Source organism: Girardinichthys multiradiatus, chromosome 24 (assembly GCF_021462225.1).
Source record: "Girardinichthys multiradiatus isolate DD_20200921_A chromosome 24, DD_fGirMul_XY1, whole genome shotgun sequence".
Classification (NCBI taxonomy): domain Eukaryota; kingdom Metazoa; phylum Chordata; class Actinopteri; order Cyprinodontiformes; family Goodeidae; genus Girardinichthys; species Girardinichthys multiradiatus.
Genome location: NC_061816.1, coordinates 7473191 through 7489067, shown reverse-complemented (window position 1 = coordinate 7489067; position 15877 = coordinate 7473191). Strand labels below are relative to the sequence as shown.

General features: G+C 40.3%; 1 protein-coding gene and 1 long non-coding RNA gene across 5 annotated transcripts in view; one reads left to right on the top strand and one right to left on the bottom strand.

Moving 5' to 3' along the window:
* LOC124861739 (collagen alpha-1(XVIII) chain-like) overlaps nucleotides 1–15877 on the top strand; it is a 70173-nt gene that overhangs the window by 21552 nt on the left and 32744 nt on the right. For all 4 annotated transcript variants that reach the window (XM_047355673.1, XM_047355672.1, XM_047355670.1 and 1 more), the window contains exons 2-6: nucleotides 10438–10979; nucleotides 12602–12682; nucleotides 12757–12816; nucleotides 12952–13027; nucleotides 14655–15190. In XM_047355673.1, coding sequence (XP_047211629.1) covers nucleotides 10438–10979; nucleotides 12602–12682; nucleotides 12757–12816; nucleotides 12952–13027; nucleotides 14655–15190 — 1295 coding nt within the window. The remainder of the gene's footprint in view (nucleotides 1–10437; nucleotides 10980–12601; nucleotides 12683–12756; nucleotides 12817–12951; nucleotides 13028–14654; nucleotides 15191–15877) is intronic.
* The window catches only part of LOC124861741, a 67251-nt gene that overhangs the window by 28643 nt on the left and 22731 nt on the right, over nucleotides 1–15877 (bottom strand). The gene's annotated exons all lie outside the window — the stretch shown is intronic.

Below are 15877 nucleotides of genomic sequence, written 5' to 3'. Positions count from 1 at the left end.
CAGCTTGTCCTGGGGCATGTCCTGGGCCTCTTCCCGGTGGGACGTGCCTGGAACACCTCCCGAGGAAGGCGTCCAGGAGGCATCCGGTATAGATGCCCGAGCCACCTCAACTGGCTCCTCTCGATGTGGAGGAGCACCGGCTCTACTCCGAGCTCCTCCCGGATGGCCGAGCTCCTGACCCTATCTCTAAGGGAGCGCCCGGCCACCCTACGGAGGAAGCTCATTTCAGCCGCTTGCATCCGGGATCTCGTTCTTTTGGTCATGACCCAAAGTTCATGGCCATAGGTGAGGGTAGGAACGTAGACCGACCGGTTAATTGAGAGCTTCGCTTTTCGGGTCAGCTCTCTCTTCACCACCATGGACCGATACAGCTTCCCATTACTGCAGCAGCCGCACCGATCCGTCTGTCGATCTCCTGCTCCATTCTCCCCTCACTCATGAACAAGACCCCAAGATACTTGAACTCCTCCACTTGAAGCCAGGAACTTTCCTCCAACCTGAAGAGGACAAGCCACCCTTTTCTGGTGCAAAGACCTTTGCCAAAAAAACATGTGGTCATGTAGAAAATCTGACTACCAAATGCTTCACAGAACATATTTAACAAAATGCTAAAATAACTAATAGAAATGTTATCAGCCAGATATATTTCAACATCGAGCCACAAAAGAGAAAAAACCCTAACCCTAACAAAATAACAATCAAGCATCAATTTTATTGCTGCCCTTGTTGGCATTAAATAGCACCTTTGAAATGTTTCGTACAAACCATAGATTTGTACATACCTTAAGGATGTTTTGTACTGAACCTACAGCAATTCACAACTGCTTCAGGACGTTTAATACCTAACATCCGCAAAGTCATTTCTGCCCAAGAGACACTGAATCTGCCTTTTCTGAAGAAGAGTAAAGGAATTATCAGCTAATGCCGCTAATAATGAAATAAATAAGCACAAATGGTGGACCAAGAATGAAGATGACAATTGGAGCAGAAACGAATCAGAACTAGCAGCAACATACTCTGCTGATTGCAGTTAATCACCTAAAAACAATTGACCAGAAACACAAACTGAATGCGCCTCCTTTCCATGGACCACATCCATGTTAGCCCTGAAAGAAACCTGTTTCAGAACAGAATAATCTCTAATTTGTCCCTCTGTGGGAAAGTTTATATATATCAGCAGCAGTGACTGGAAAAAGGAAGTACACAGATTTACACTAAAGATAAGCAATAATAAAAATGAAATAATTACACAACTGAATCGCACACTTGTTTAAAGTGATATCTTATCTATTGTTTTGCAATCTATAGAAGCATCACTTTTAAATTCTAAAGGTTTTCCAGGTAGGTGATAGAAACCCCAAATAGGTTTCTACTTATTGTTTTTTGCCCAAATAATGCAATGAAAAGGTTGTCATTTTGTGACTTGTAACATTTTCTTCTCTTTATTAAAAAAAACTCCATCCCTTCAAACTCTGTTGCTGCGGTACCAAAAATAGCATCGAACATCGCTCATTTTTCTTAGTATCGGTATAAAGTATAGAAGTTTAGTATTGTCATAACCCTACTGCTGAATACATTTGTTTGGACCAGATCTGTGTTTACATTGTTAGAACATTTTGCAATTAATTACAAACTGACCCCATGTTATTTACTTTCAAAATCAAGATTAACACTTCAGTTAACTTGTTTACCGTTTTGCTATACAAGGAAGTGACACTTTAAAAAGGCATTTGTTTTCTAAACATGTCCTTTTACTTATTGGTTTTGCCCTAATTAATAGAGGGAAAATATTGGTTATAATTTTCAGATTTTTATTAGATAGGACCTTTTGTTTAAAAAAAAATGTCCGCAGTATTGAAAATTGTATGGATTATCAAGTATTTTTCTTAGTATCGGCAATGTGTATGAAATTGTTATATTATGACAACCCTATTCAGGGGTTAGATTCTGTTATATCTCAAATCAAACAAGTGATCCAAATACGGAAAGAATAAGAGTATCAGAAAAGGTTTTCACAAACACAATATTGTTACAACCCATTAAAAACTCATCACAGAATTAGTTTTGGCACTTATTTTGGTTTTCCTTTATTTCTGTTTAATAAAAATTTAGATCCTCATAGGAATAGTAATAAATAAATGGTGTTTTTTCTTCATGGGGTTTTCCCATTGTGTCCTAATCCTGCATCCCAGTCCTTTATTTCTGTCCTGGTTTATATCTCCTTTTTATCCCGCTGACTTCTAATCAGCTGTTGTGATCTACTGCTTACTAGAGTCCCAGAGAGGGAAAGTCAGTTAGGCCAACTGCTGTGGGAGAAAGTTTGGGGGGAAAGCTCTAGATGACATTCATGATTGCTGCTGTGGGTAGGAATTTTTTTTTTTTCCGGGGAAAGACAGCCTCGATTATACGCTTGGATTGGGAGAGAAGGCAACAATGTTGAAGTTGGGAAAAAAGGAAGCCTTGTAGCTGGTATGACACAAAGCTGTTCCATGTCTCTGCCAGGGGTCAGAGGGCAGCACCAGCCGCCTACCCTCTGAAACCAGTAACACTGGATGGGTGGTAAATGAGACAATTATGAGATGAGCAGAGACTGTCTGAAAAAGGCTTTTATTTAGGCTGGGAATTACCCACTATGAACTTAAAGTGATATCAGCTGAAACACTTGAATACCATTTACGTCTCTAAAACTGACCCTAATATTTTTTTGGCTAAAACTAAGTTGTTTATAGTTGGAGATTAAAGGAGGCATAAAATCACTTTTTCATAAATTAACCCAATTTCCTGAACCTACTTGCAGTATAAAAGCACTCTTGCATAGACTGTCTTTGCAGCTCTTTCTGGAGCAGCTCCTTTTAGAAGATATACTGAGACACAACTTGCCATAGCAACACAGAGTCTTTACCAGAACATTATAATGCCATCTTAAAACAGTTTCTTCTGCAATAAACAACAAGCACAATCAAATATATTATTGGTATTTAAAACATTAGTGCATAGTATAATTAGCTATCATTTATTGCAGCCAAGCTATTCTTTAAAATATTAATGTTTTATACACTGATATTGTGATAATGCAAAAAAGGCTAATTATTGCACAACCCCATTTAGTATAGCCTAAAGGAAACCTGGCTTGCTCACCCTTTTCCGCAAATACTTGGATTTCCCTTATCTTGAATTCAACAATAGGTAGTTAATCCATTTTAAGGTACAATTGTGCTGCAAATAACACAACCTGGAACCTGTCGTATTAAAGAACCTGTGTAACATGGGTCTAAATGTGGGGAAATCAAGTGTATCTTGTGAAACACTAAGTCCTGTCACATATTTCAAGTATGTGTGTAATATTCAATGTTCTCCTAGTCTTAACAGTGCATGTATACTGGGATCAATGGGGTGGAATCCACAGTGTTCTCTTGGGTCATGACTGGGTATTTTACTTTTCCATGACATTTTATTTTTTAAATATTGAATAAATGACAATCTGGGAGTAAAGTTTTAGTGCTCTATGAGAACTCCCAAGTGATCAGACAATTATTAGCTGAATTAGCCAAAAAGTAAATGATTGCAAAAGTTTCCCTTTCTGTTTAAGGTATCCAGAATCCTGAGGTGAGGGAAGCATCAGCATTGCGTTGTGTGAGAAGGTGTTATTATTTAGTCATTGCTATGATATTCAAGTCCCCGTTGTGCTAATTCTGTAGCAGTGGTGTGGTGTCTGCTCGAACCATTTAAATGTTAATAGTGAAGGCAAGGAGTTGTCCTATCAGAAAAAAGGTATTACCAGCAGAGGCCCAAATAACTGCAAAGTGAATGTTCAATGAACACCTTTCCATTAGTTGCATACTTCAACATCTGTTCCAAGTCTTGTTTCTCTGCTCTCAAAAGTTTTGTTTTAGCCAAGAAACTTCACAGTAACTGCTTATCAGTCAACGTTTATTAGCTCTGATCTCTCAGTGAATAAATAGTCAGATTAAGGTTCTGGCTGTAGATCAGAGGCCAAATGAAAGGTTCAGCAGCTGTCTGGTCTCTGTTAGTAAACTGAGGGTCAACTTAGAGAAATGTTTGTCTCTCTCTGTGTGAACGACAGTATTTGGTTTCAGGTTATTTGAGGATAAAGGATATGATTCAGCACAGTGTATCGTTATGTGGCCAGATTAGCATGCCTCTGCTGGGTTAATTTTGCCTAATAAGGCATGCAGCTTTTAAAACAAGGTGAAATTCAGTCCTGGCTGAAAAATGTGTAGTCACTAAGATTGCACACACTGATAAGTGTTCCTTGCATTTATAGAGGATTTAGTTACCTTTTTGTTACTAATCAAGACATTTCACGTCAAGGTGTTATGAACTATGTTAACTGTCTTTTTAACAATTAAAAGCTTAAGCACTTATTCTTTCTCTATCTAACATTGTTTATTAGCCGTATAAGAGGGTTATTTTTGGATTTTCTGCAAAGAAATGCATGCGTAGAGGAAAGAGGCCCTCTTATGGTTTACTCCACATCCCCATGGTTTACTCCACATCTCAGGAATCTGCGCAGGGACAAGGAAGAAGCTCACAGCAGTGGAGATTGGGCGTGGTACAGGCAGGCCAGGAACAGACTAACAAAGGAGATCAAAGCAGCCAAGAGAAGCTACATTGAGAAGCTTAAGAACAGCCTTTCTACTGGTGACGCTTCAGCTGTATGGACCAGTCTGAGAAACCTGACTGCCTATAGAAGCCCATCCTGAACAGAGTCGTCTCCTGGCCAACCGTCTGAATGGCTTCTACTGCAGACATGACAAGAAGCCATTCACACCTCAAATCATCCCCTCTACATCCCATTCAGGAACAAATTCCTCCCATAAAGCAACCAACCCCCCACCATCAGATCCTCTGCCTGCACTAAAGATCTCCGAGGAAGAGGTAAACAGGCTCTTTCAGTGCATGAAAACAAAGAAAGCTGGAGGACCTGATAACGTCTCCCCATCATGCCTGAAAGCCTGCGCACATCAACTCACTCCGATCTTCACAAGGATCTTCAACAAGTCACTGGAGAAATGTGAGGTCCCCTCCTGCCTCAAACGATCCACCATCATCCCGGTTCCCAAGAAACCCACCATCGTAGGATTAAATGACTACAGGCCTGTAGCGCTGACGTCTGTGGTCATGAAATCCTTTGAGTGGCTGGTGTTGAAGCACCTGAAAGACATCACAGGCCCCCTGCTGGACCCCCTGCAATTTGCTTACCGAGCAAACAGGTCGGCAAATGATGCTGTTAACTTAGGTCTACACTTCATCCCGCAACACCTCGACCGTCCAGGGACGTACGCCAGGATCCTGTTTGTAGACTTCAGCTCGGCCTTCAATACCATCATACCAGACAACCTCCACCAGAAGCTCACACAGCTCAACGTCCCAGCCTCCACCTGTCAGTGGATCAACAGCTTCCTGATGGACCGACAGCAGCAGGTGAGACTGGGGAGCATCTTCTCCCGATCCAGATCAATAAGTACTGGTGGCCCCCAGGGGTGTGTTCTATCCCCACTCCTCTTCTCTCTGTACACAAATGACTGCACCTCATCGGACTTGTCCGTGAAACTCCTTAAGTTTGCAGACGACACCACTGTCATTGGACTGATCCAGGACGGTGATGAGTCTGCATACAGACAGCAGGTGGATCGGCTGGTACACCGGTGCGGTCAGAACTACCTTGAACTGAACCCACTCAAGACTGTGGAAATGGTGGTGGACTTTTGGAGAACACCACCCCCATACACCTCCCTCACCATCCTCAACAACACTGTATTGGCCGTGGACCACTTCAGGTTCTTAGGAACCACCATCTCTGAGGACCTGAGATGGTCTTCACACATAGACACTGTTCGAAAGAAGGCCCAGCAGAGACTGTACTTCCTGAGGCAACTCAAGAAGTTCAACCTTCCACATGCTGCTGGTCATCTTCTACACTGCCATCATTCAGTCTGTCCCATCTTCATCCATCTCTGTGTGGTTTGGCTCATCCACAAAACAGGACAGGTCCAGACTGCAACGAATAATCAGGACTGCAGAGAGAATCATCAGAGCTGACCTTCCCTCCATCCAGGACTTATACAGGTCTAAGGTCAAGAAAAGAGCTGCTAAAATCTCTGCGACCCCACACACCCTGCACATAAACTGTTTAGAGTTTTACCTTCAGGCCGCCACTACAGAGCACTGTTTACTAAAACCAGCCGCCACAGAGACAGTTTCTTCCCCCAGGCTGTTTCTCTGTTGAACATTCAATGAAGTACAAAACAACAGCATATAGATGTTGCAAATGCGTATATGTATATTGTACATTGTAAATTTGTATATTCTGTAATCCAAAAACAGAACAAAAGAGCAAAGTGTACCAAAGTCAAATTCCATGTTTGTATGTACAAACTTGGCAATAAAGCTGATTCTGATTCTGATTAAACCTCTGGAGAAATCCATTTTGTTCCACAATCACATTCTGGGATCCTTTAACCAGTGTTTTCTGTCAGCCTTATTATTTTGGGGCTGTGTACTTCATCTATCCACGAGTCCCTCATGGTCCACTTTCCCATGGATATCTGACACACATTTCCTTCCTCCTCCTGTTTGCCCATCTGTCCGTCTGCACCCAATACTACTGCTAGAAGAGGCTTTTCCATTTACTTTGTAAACTGGCATCGGATTTCTCTCAGATATGTGGAAATGACACACCGGTAATCATGTGACACTGAATATGAAGAAAGGTTTTGGGTTTTGGCCCCGTCTTCTGGACCAAGAAGGTTGCTTTGTGTTGTTTTCAATTTTTTAGTTTCCATGAGCAAATAATGAGCAAATGAGCAAAGTACTGTTTTTACTTCTTTTTTGTTGACATTGTCGCCATTCTTTCTGTCTTGAAGTGGGAATGACTTGGATCTGTTTTTGCAAATCGTCTAATTGGAATACAGCACAACAAGGTTCTGGCATAGTTCTGATTGGATATGTAAAGTTGGGAATCATTTGGATTTGGTAGAGTTCAATCAAATTGATTGGTTAGCTTAGGCACAGTTTTTGCTTTTAACTTAGTGTTGGAAGTTTCAATAAGGATGAGGTTGTAGATTGGTGCAAGCTTTGCAGTTCTAAGGAAAACCTTAAATAGCATTAGAGGTCAGGACATAGATTGCAGCTCTGATAACGACATTAAAATCGTATGTCTCTGATTTCTTGGCAGACATAGTTCTTGTTCAGGGGAGGTTTACTTTATTACGGCTGGGTTTTGTTTGTGGGGGAGCCGCGGTTAGATTATAAACAGCTTCCAGGTGGGAAAATTTATTCAATTAGAACAGAACTGCAAGGTCTTAATTAAAAGCAAGTTACCCTGCTGAAGTAAACTCTCTCTGCACACATGAACTGTAACAGCTGCAGCAGCTGCATTCATGGGAGATGAACTGATAGCAGGTGCCCTCAGTGGGAAGGAGACCACCAGGTCCCGCCCCACATTCAGCTGGATGAAAATCCCACAGGGGTCCACACTAAGCTAGACACAAAAAACAATAGTAATGGCAATAAAACAATAGTAATGCAGCACAGACTGGGTGCCATTTTGTACCAGTTTTGCATGTGAGGATTGTTAAATTTTCCACTAAATGCTTAACTAAAAGTCTTATTACACAAACAGCTTGCACTGTGGCAGCTAAAACTATCCCCAGTGTGTTGCATCTCATTTTGATATGGTGACACCTGCAAACAAGGTAGAGCTCCTTTAAATACAAATAAGGTTAATTAGCATGGAAATACAATTAAGTGGAATAAAAAAAACTCTCAGGTAAATAATAATCCATGGCTGACAAAGAGCTGTAGAGCTTTTAAATTACGTAGTTTTGATTATTTTTTTTTTCCTAACAAAATTGTCATGGAAAATAATGACAGCTTCGCTATTTGGCTCAGCTCTTTCAATTCGTACATCTCCCGCTCCATCCTAAACCCCTCAAATTAGTCTGTTTTTATTAATTGACTCTGGACTACATGTTTTCCAGTACATGAGAACATTTGCTTGATCTTAAAGTCTTAGCTAGTTCTTATCCTTGATGGGGTTGTGAAGGTAACAATTCCAGAAGGAGATATCCTTCCCGCACAACCTGAGCAGTAGGGAGTCCATCCCCTTTCCAGGAGTTGAGATCTAGACGCAAAGCTGTGTCCAAGTTGGAATCACTTAAGCCTAAATACAAGGTGTAGCTACTAGCTCATTTCTTGCCTTTGAGGTGACATTCCAAAATGTGACCATGAGGATTGGCATACAGTCCCATACCCTCAAGTTTCAGGACTGACAGCTACTTTCCCAGGTCCACGTTGGGGAGGCAGCCACGTCGTTTGGTAGTAGTGTTGTTGATTACATAGACTGGCCAATTTGCATCAGAAACATCACCAAGGCCCAAAGACTTGGGCAGCATAGCTTCGAGAATTCTGTGGATATGTAAACCCCTCCACTAGGTTCAGGTGGCAATTTTGTGAAAGAAATGGTTTTGTTCAAGAGGCCTGCATCTGACTGGATTAAGTTTAGTCGATTACAGTTTGTAGAATGTGTCCTTTGTATGGACCAGTGAATTCGTTATGGTGTTCCACAGGGCTGTGAACTAGGACACTTGTTCTTCACATACTTCTGGATGACATCACCAGGAAACATGACATACACTTTTTGTCATGGTGTTGACAGCCAGTACTCCTTTTTTATAAACTGTAAAGGAAACTAATCGGGGAATGAAGTCAGATATAATGAATAAACAGCCTTTGGCCATAAAAGCTTGAGATATTCACTGTTTAACAGTATATATATGTTATGGTTTGCGAGATATAGGACCCCAGAATGCAGACAAGCAGGCAGCGTGATGGTAAGTGAAAAAGGTTTAATAACAAAAACTCACTCTCAGCAGGAGGCAGGAACAAAACAACAAACGGGCAGGCGAGACAGGAATGGCATGATCAAAAAACAAGACATGATATGAGAACTAGACTTGAGCATCATTTGAAAGACAAGACATGGTTTGAAAAATGTTTCCGTGATGACTAACTGAACAGGTGTGTATATATGGAGTGAAAACCAGGTGGAGCAAGGAGACAGAGTAACTTGGAGCAGGTGAACCAAATAACATTAATTGACAGACAGAACAAAACGTGGCTGCGGCAAAAACAGAGACTCTACTATACAAACAAAACCAAACATGACAAAACATGAACAAGACTAAAACATGACCAGAAAATAATAAACAGAAGCATGATTCAAAAGGAAAAATCCCAAAACCAAAACCAAAAACCAAACAACCCCAAATCATAACAATATATTCCTATTTCGGCCTAGGTTTCTTAACTGACAAACTCCAAAGTCCATTTTAAACCTTGTTTATATTTTAGTTGCTATCTAATCCAGGTATCTTTTCTGATATTCTGAACTTTTACTTAGTAGTTGAGAAGGAAAAAATAGTAATGCACCAAATAAACAAATCTGCAACAGTTTTTTTATTAGTTAGTTTAAAACAAATAATCACTTAAAATGTCATATTTTCTAGTTACTGGATTTACTGCAATTTAAAAATTACTCTCACTGCTTTTATTGCTCTCCTGTTTGGACACTACAATCAAGCGAAGGCATGCAGTCCTGGTAATTTCTCATTTTAATAGCCTTTCCGGGGTTGTAATGTATTGCATTATTTGCACAAAAATAACTGCTTTAAGACACTGACAACTTGGGAAAATTCCACGCATCTCTCATGAATCTGCAAACTGCCAAAACTCTCTCCCCCTAGTGATTGTTGGTCTCAAAGCCGCTGCTCGTTTATTTTTAGCCTCTTACGGTCTATGGGAAATGGATTATCAACAGGTTTTTGTTCATTCAGCCCACTCTCTGTCTCACAGGCTGCATAATATAAATGTAGCGCTAGTGTAATTTGCTCATGCTGGATAAAATTTCTATTTTCCTTTTCGACCTTCAGTTTTGTTTATTTCTTGATCCACATACTTATTGCACCGATTGGCTTTCAGCTGTCTCTACAGCAGTTTTTATCTGTATTTATACCTCTTAGGTTTAAAAATCCAGTGTATAATTTCCTAACTGGTACTTTAACTATCTGGTAAAAAAAAAAGATTCAATAAAAATAATTCTTTTTTACCAGTGGACCTCACAAGTGGTCCCCAGTCCTTGTGGGAGGATGTTCTAAACAGCGTCAACTCATCTAATTTAAATCAATGGATGGCAAGCCCTCTGCAGAATTTTGAAGACATGCTGAATGAGGTTATTCAACCGTTTGAATCAGTTGTATTGGAGCAGGAAAACATCCAAACCTGCTCCAATTCTGGCACCTAAGAAGCAGGGTTGGAAACCCCAGGGATATGTTTTGGTTTTAGGCTAAGGAATGCTGCAAAGGTTTTGTTTAGTCCAAGGTCTAAATTGGATTCTCTGTTTCATCTCTCTTGCAGAAGAAAGTGGTGTATCTTTGCTCCAGCTGATTGGAGATCCTCCACCTGATTCAATAACCAAAGTTTCTGGGCGTATAGGAGAACCTGCCTACAGGTTCACTTTGGCAGCATCGTCTGGACAGCCAGCCCGGGCACACGTCCCCAGTCCTTTCTACAGGGACTTCACTCTCATTTTCAACATCAAGCCTTCCACTCCTGCCGCCTCTATTCTCTTCTCCATAACCGATAGTTCCCAGAAGCTCATGTACATAGGTGTGAAGCTCAGCACAGTACAGTCAGGCCATCAAAAGATCCAGTTCTTCTACACTGAACCCGATTCTGAAGCTTCATATGAGGCGGCCAGCTTTGACGTGCCAAGCCTTGTGAACAAATGGACCCTTTTTGCCCTGTCCGTGAATGACGAGCAGCTCAGATTTTACCAAGAATGTGACACGGATCCACAAGTGGTGAGGTTTGAGCGCTCTCCTGATCCAATGGACCTGGACACAGGAAGTGGGATCTTTGTGGGTCAAGCAGGAGGAGCAGATCCAGACAAGTTTGAGGTAATAAACTACGCAGAATATTTAGTAAACTCTCATACAATTGTGTTAGTACAACAGGTTTTTATCTTCTTACTCAATCAAATGCTTCAAACCTTGTTCTTTTTCCAGTTTGCATTTGCAGAATGATTAGTTGTAACTCCAGAACGTACAGCTAGTAAAAAAAACTAAGTACACTCCATGACCCACTGGCTAGACTTTGACTGGGCCATTGACCTGTTGATGACAGTTTGGCCTAAGCTTCATGTGTCAGGTAGTTGGCTTTAGAATTGACTGGAGAATACCAGTATATGGAGGAGTTCCTGTTAAACGTAATGACTGCAACGTGTCCCATATCATCAATCTGTGTCTGATATTAGGTATTTGTGCTGGTATGCTGAGTGGTTTTCTCATAAAAATAAAAAATTTAAAAAAAAACAATGCTATGCCATAAAGCTGCTGTGGTTCATGGCAAAATATCTGTCTTTAGTCCCATCTTTTCAAAGGACTCGTGGTTCATTTTGAAAAATCCAGTCATGCTCCCCTCTTCTGTTCACAGAGAAAATGGTTCCTCCTTCTATCCTTTAAAAAAGCAATACTTGACTTTTTCTAGGTGTCCTGTCACTGACTTTAGCGCTTACACAGGCTAACGTAGTTTTTGCATTTTCTCTGAATGTTACATGATCTGACAATTGGGGCAATTTACTGGTTTATCCACTGCTGGAACGATTGATAAATCTCTTAAATGTTTTCCACCTGTAGGGTTCCTACATATTTTCCATAGTAATTAGGTAAATGTTTTTTAATCTATAACTTTTGGAGTAGTCAAACCAGGAATAGAGAATTCAGGACTAAATGCAGATTTTTTTATAGCGCAGTTTGTGAACTTTGGTACTTTTGTTTTCAAACTTTTAAAAAATAGCAGTTATAGGGCTTTGCTTGGTATTGTATTCCCAGTTTTAGAAGCACCGGCCCAGTCTAGTTTGGTTGAACCTGGATTTAAAGTTTTTAAAGACTAAACAGGTAGTGCAATGATCCTATTTTGATTTTTGAATGCATTCGGTCAAAGTTAAAAATCTAAATATTGATGGAAAATGTTATGATCAAGCTGTAATTTGGCAAATCAAAGATAAAGCTTGTCAAATTAATATAAATAAATGTGAAAACCACCACATTTATAAAGCATCATCAGACTTTTGTCTTAAAAATTTAAGCATATGAAAGAAGGAAAAAAGGTCTGGAAAATCAAATATTTACCCATACTTATATAGATCTCAAAATTGATAAAAGCAAATTCCAGACCTCCCCAGACTTTTTAAGACAGCCTATGAACCCTGCACCTGTAACTAATCTTTCTCATTGAAAATATTTAAAACGGTTTGGAAGGAATTATAACCCTTCTCTGATTGATAAGCAGCAACAGTTGCTTCTCAAAGGTCACAGCTGTGTCTTTGTATGTCTTCCACCTAGGCAATGTGTTATTTTAAACCAGTTTGCTTCAGAAGTGCACAATCTCAAAATCCCTGGTTTAATAGAGGAGACTACTCAAAATACTTCTAAGTCTTAGACAAGTTTTAACTGGATTTTTATGAATTTATGGTCATATTGTCATTGTTGATGCTTACAAATTGTTATGGTCTTTAAAGGGCGAAATTGCAGAGCTGAAACTCGTGGGAGACCCTCAGGCATTTCAGCGTTACTGTGACTACGATGGTTACCCTGATGAAGTGAGTGTTTCTGTAATAATCTGAATCAAGGTGAACGAACACATTTGTTTAACACGTTCCTGTTCGTGTCTCAGGGTTCTGGTGACGGTGGCAGTGGTGAAGCTGACAGGAAACAGAAAGGGAACACTGTGATGGTTTGTTTGCAGATTTCCATAGATTGCCTAGCAAGAATATTAAATTTCTAATATAGTGGTGCTGATTTCTTTATGTATATACTGTATATCTAATATAAAATAACTATCAGTTTCACAATGTGTTTTTTTCCTCAGACTACTTCTCCACCCCTCCGTCCAGTCCCTGTGCCCCCACTTAAAAACCCAAAAGATGCCAGAATCGGAACCTCAGGTGAAAAGAATCAAAACCAAATCACGATAAACTATCTAAATTTGATAAACAGCTTGAAAAAGTGAAAACAAAATGTTACTTTAGAGTACAGCAGTCACTGCCAAAGATCAGTCACCAAGAATCAAAATCTCGTCTGGTAAAATATGTACTTGAGACTACTTGTCTGGACCTGAGCTTGAATGTTTGCTCCAAGGGCCAAGTTTGACAGTTTTAATCTGTAACTGAAGCATTAAAGAGGTGACTCATAATGTGTAAGGATGAAAAGATCTATACAAAAATCATTTTTATGTTTAAAAGTTAGTTTTGTTCATTTTTAGGTAGCCTTGTCTAATGTTATGATCACTTTTGCATTCAACTGCGGTATAGGTGTTTACAGTTTTCTTGAATGAACATTGTTCTATTTTCTTTGCCATCTTTGGGTCAAAGAACTATACTAGTAATTTTGGTGGGTTAGCCACTCCTGGTAAAGCTCTCCATTGTTCCATGTTTCCTCCATTTGGTAACAAGTTCTCAGTGTGGGTCTTTAGAGTCCCAAATCCTTAGAAATAGCTCTATAGCCCTTTCCATACTGATAGATGTCAATGACTTTATTTCTCAACAGTTCTTGGATTTCATCAGGTCAGGTATCTTTCAACTGACACAACATGGCTCATGGGTTATGACCAAAAACGGAAAGGACACAGGGGATTACTTACAAATATTTGAAAGAAATTCACAAAAACTAACAATATTTCAGTGTATGGAGTCAATAAAATCAGGCATATCAATGTGAATGGGTGAAAATGTCGGATGTAAATCTAACCCTAGAATACCACCATGGCTCTTCACTGTACAGGTTTTGTGTTAATCACAGCTGGGTGTGGCTACTGAATTTACAGTGATAATATAGTGATAATTTAACAAGGGGGAAATTATATTTCATAACTCAAAATTATATCTGAGATTGATAAACTGTTAGTATGAGTAGTAGTTAGAGCTGAGTTAGTGTTAGGTAATGGTAGTTAGAATGACCAGCTGTTAGCCAGATGTATGTTATCTTGAGCATAGGTTAGCATAATTTCTCTAGATCCCATATAATAATAATTATACTAGCTTTTAGCTTTGTCAGCTGTTAACTTGAGAAGAGGGTGGTTGTGTTGCGGTTAAATTGAGTTGTGCTGATAAGATTGTTTTGCTGTTTGAGTAGGGCTCAGTGTGACTGGCTGTTAGCTTGATTAGCAGTAATACCACTTAGCTGTTAGGCCCCAAGAATCCTGTGTTTTGCTACCTAATACATTATAATCTATACACCAAACAGAAGCCATCCTGACAGTTTTTTCACTGTTACTAAATAACCCAAAATCTACAAAGTCCCACTTGTCAAAAACAAATGATTCCTTTAGTGTGTTTGTGTTGTCAGATATCAGCTCTAAAGATGAGTTGAGTGATACCAAAGGTTCTTGATATCCTTGATACTACCTCCTGATTTGTGCAGCCCCTACAAACCAGCTGCATACAAGTCGACACATATATAAAAACATGTGATTTTCAAACAATTTGGCGATTTACTTTAGGTTTTTCTAAAGTCTAAATAACAAACTTGAAAAATGACTCTGAATCTGTAATGTATTTCTCATATGTCTTTCAGAAAAACAAAGAGTAACTATACAACAGCTGATTGGAGACCCTCCACCAAAAGGGATTGAGGCAGTTGTACAAGCGGGGGAGACGTCCTACAGATTTATCTCTGATGCAAAGACAGAACAGCCCGCCTTGGCTCATGTCCCCAACCCTTTCTACCGCGACTTCTCCCTCGTCTTTGAATTTAAGACCTACAATCCATCCGCCGCCGTCCTCTTCTCCATCACGGACGGGTCAGAAAAGCTCATACACATCGGTGTGAAGCTTAGCGCAGCACGGGCCAACCGTCGGATGGTGAAGTTCTTCTACACCAAACCCGGGTCTGCGGGTTCGAACGAGATGGCCAGCTTTGAGGTGCCAGATACCACCCTGCCTTACGTCTTTGCATTGTCAGTGCTTGGGGATCAGCTGACTTTCAACACGGGCTGTGAGAAGGAACCAGAAGTGGTGAAGATTCAGCGTTCTCCTGATCCGATAGTGCTCGACCAAAGGGCCAAGATCTTTGTGGGTCAGGCAGGAAAGGCTGACAACGACACATTTAAGGTAATCTATGAACATTGTAAATTTTGATTATTTGACAAACTTGTCGCTAAAAACATAAATAATAATAAACTCCTTTCATCTGTTGTCTTTAATTTTAGAGAACTAAATCTTTAACATACAGGGGTTGGACAATGAAACTGAAACACCTGTCATTTTAGTGTGGGAGGTTTCATGGCTAAATTGGACCAGCCTGGTAGCCAGTCTTCATTGATTGCACATTGCACCAGTAAGAGCAGAGTGTGAAGGTTCAATTAGCAGGGTAAGAGCACAGTTTTGCTCAAAATATTGAAATGGACACAACATTATGGGTGACATACCAGAGTTCAAAAGAGGACAAATTGTTGGTGCACGTCTTGCTGGCGCATCTGTGACCAAGACAGCAAGTCTTTGTGATGTATCAAGAGCCACGGTATCCAGGGTAATGTCAGCATACCACCAAGAAGGACGAACCACATCCAACAGGATTAACTGTGGACGCAAGAGGAAGTTGTCTGAAAGGGATGTTTGGGTGCTAACCCGGATTGTATCCAAAAAACATAAAACCACGGCTGCCCAAATCACGGCAAAATTAAATGTGCACCTCAACTCTCCTGTTTCCACCAGAACTGTCCGTCGGGAGCTCCACAGGGTCAATATACACGGCCGGGCTGCTATAGCCAAACCTTTGGTCACTCATGCCAATGCCAA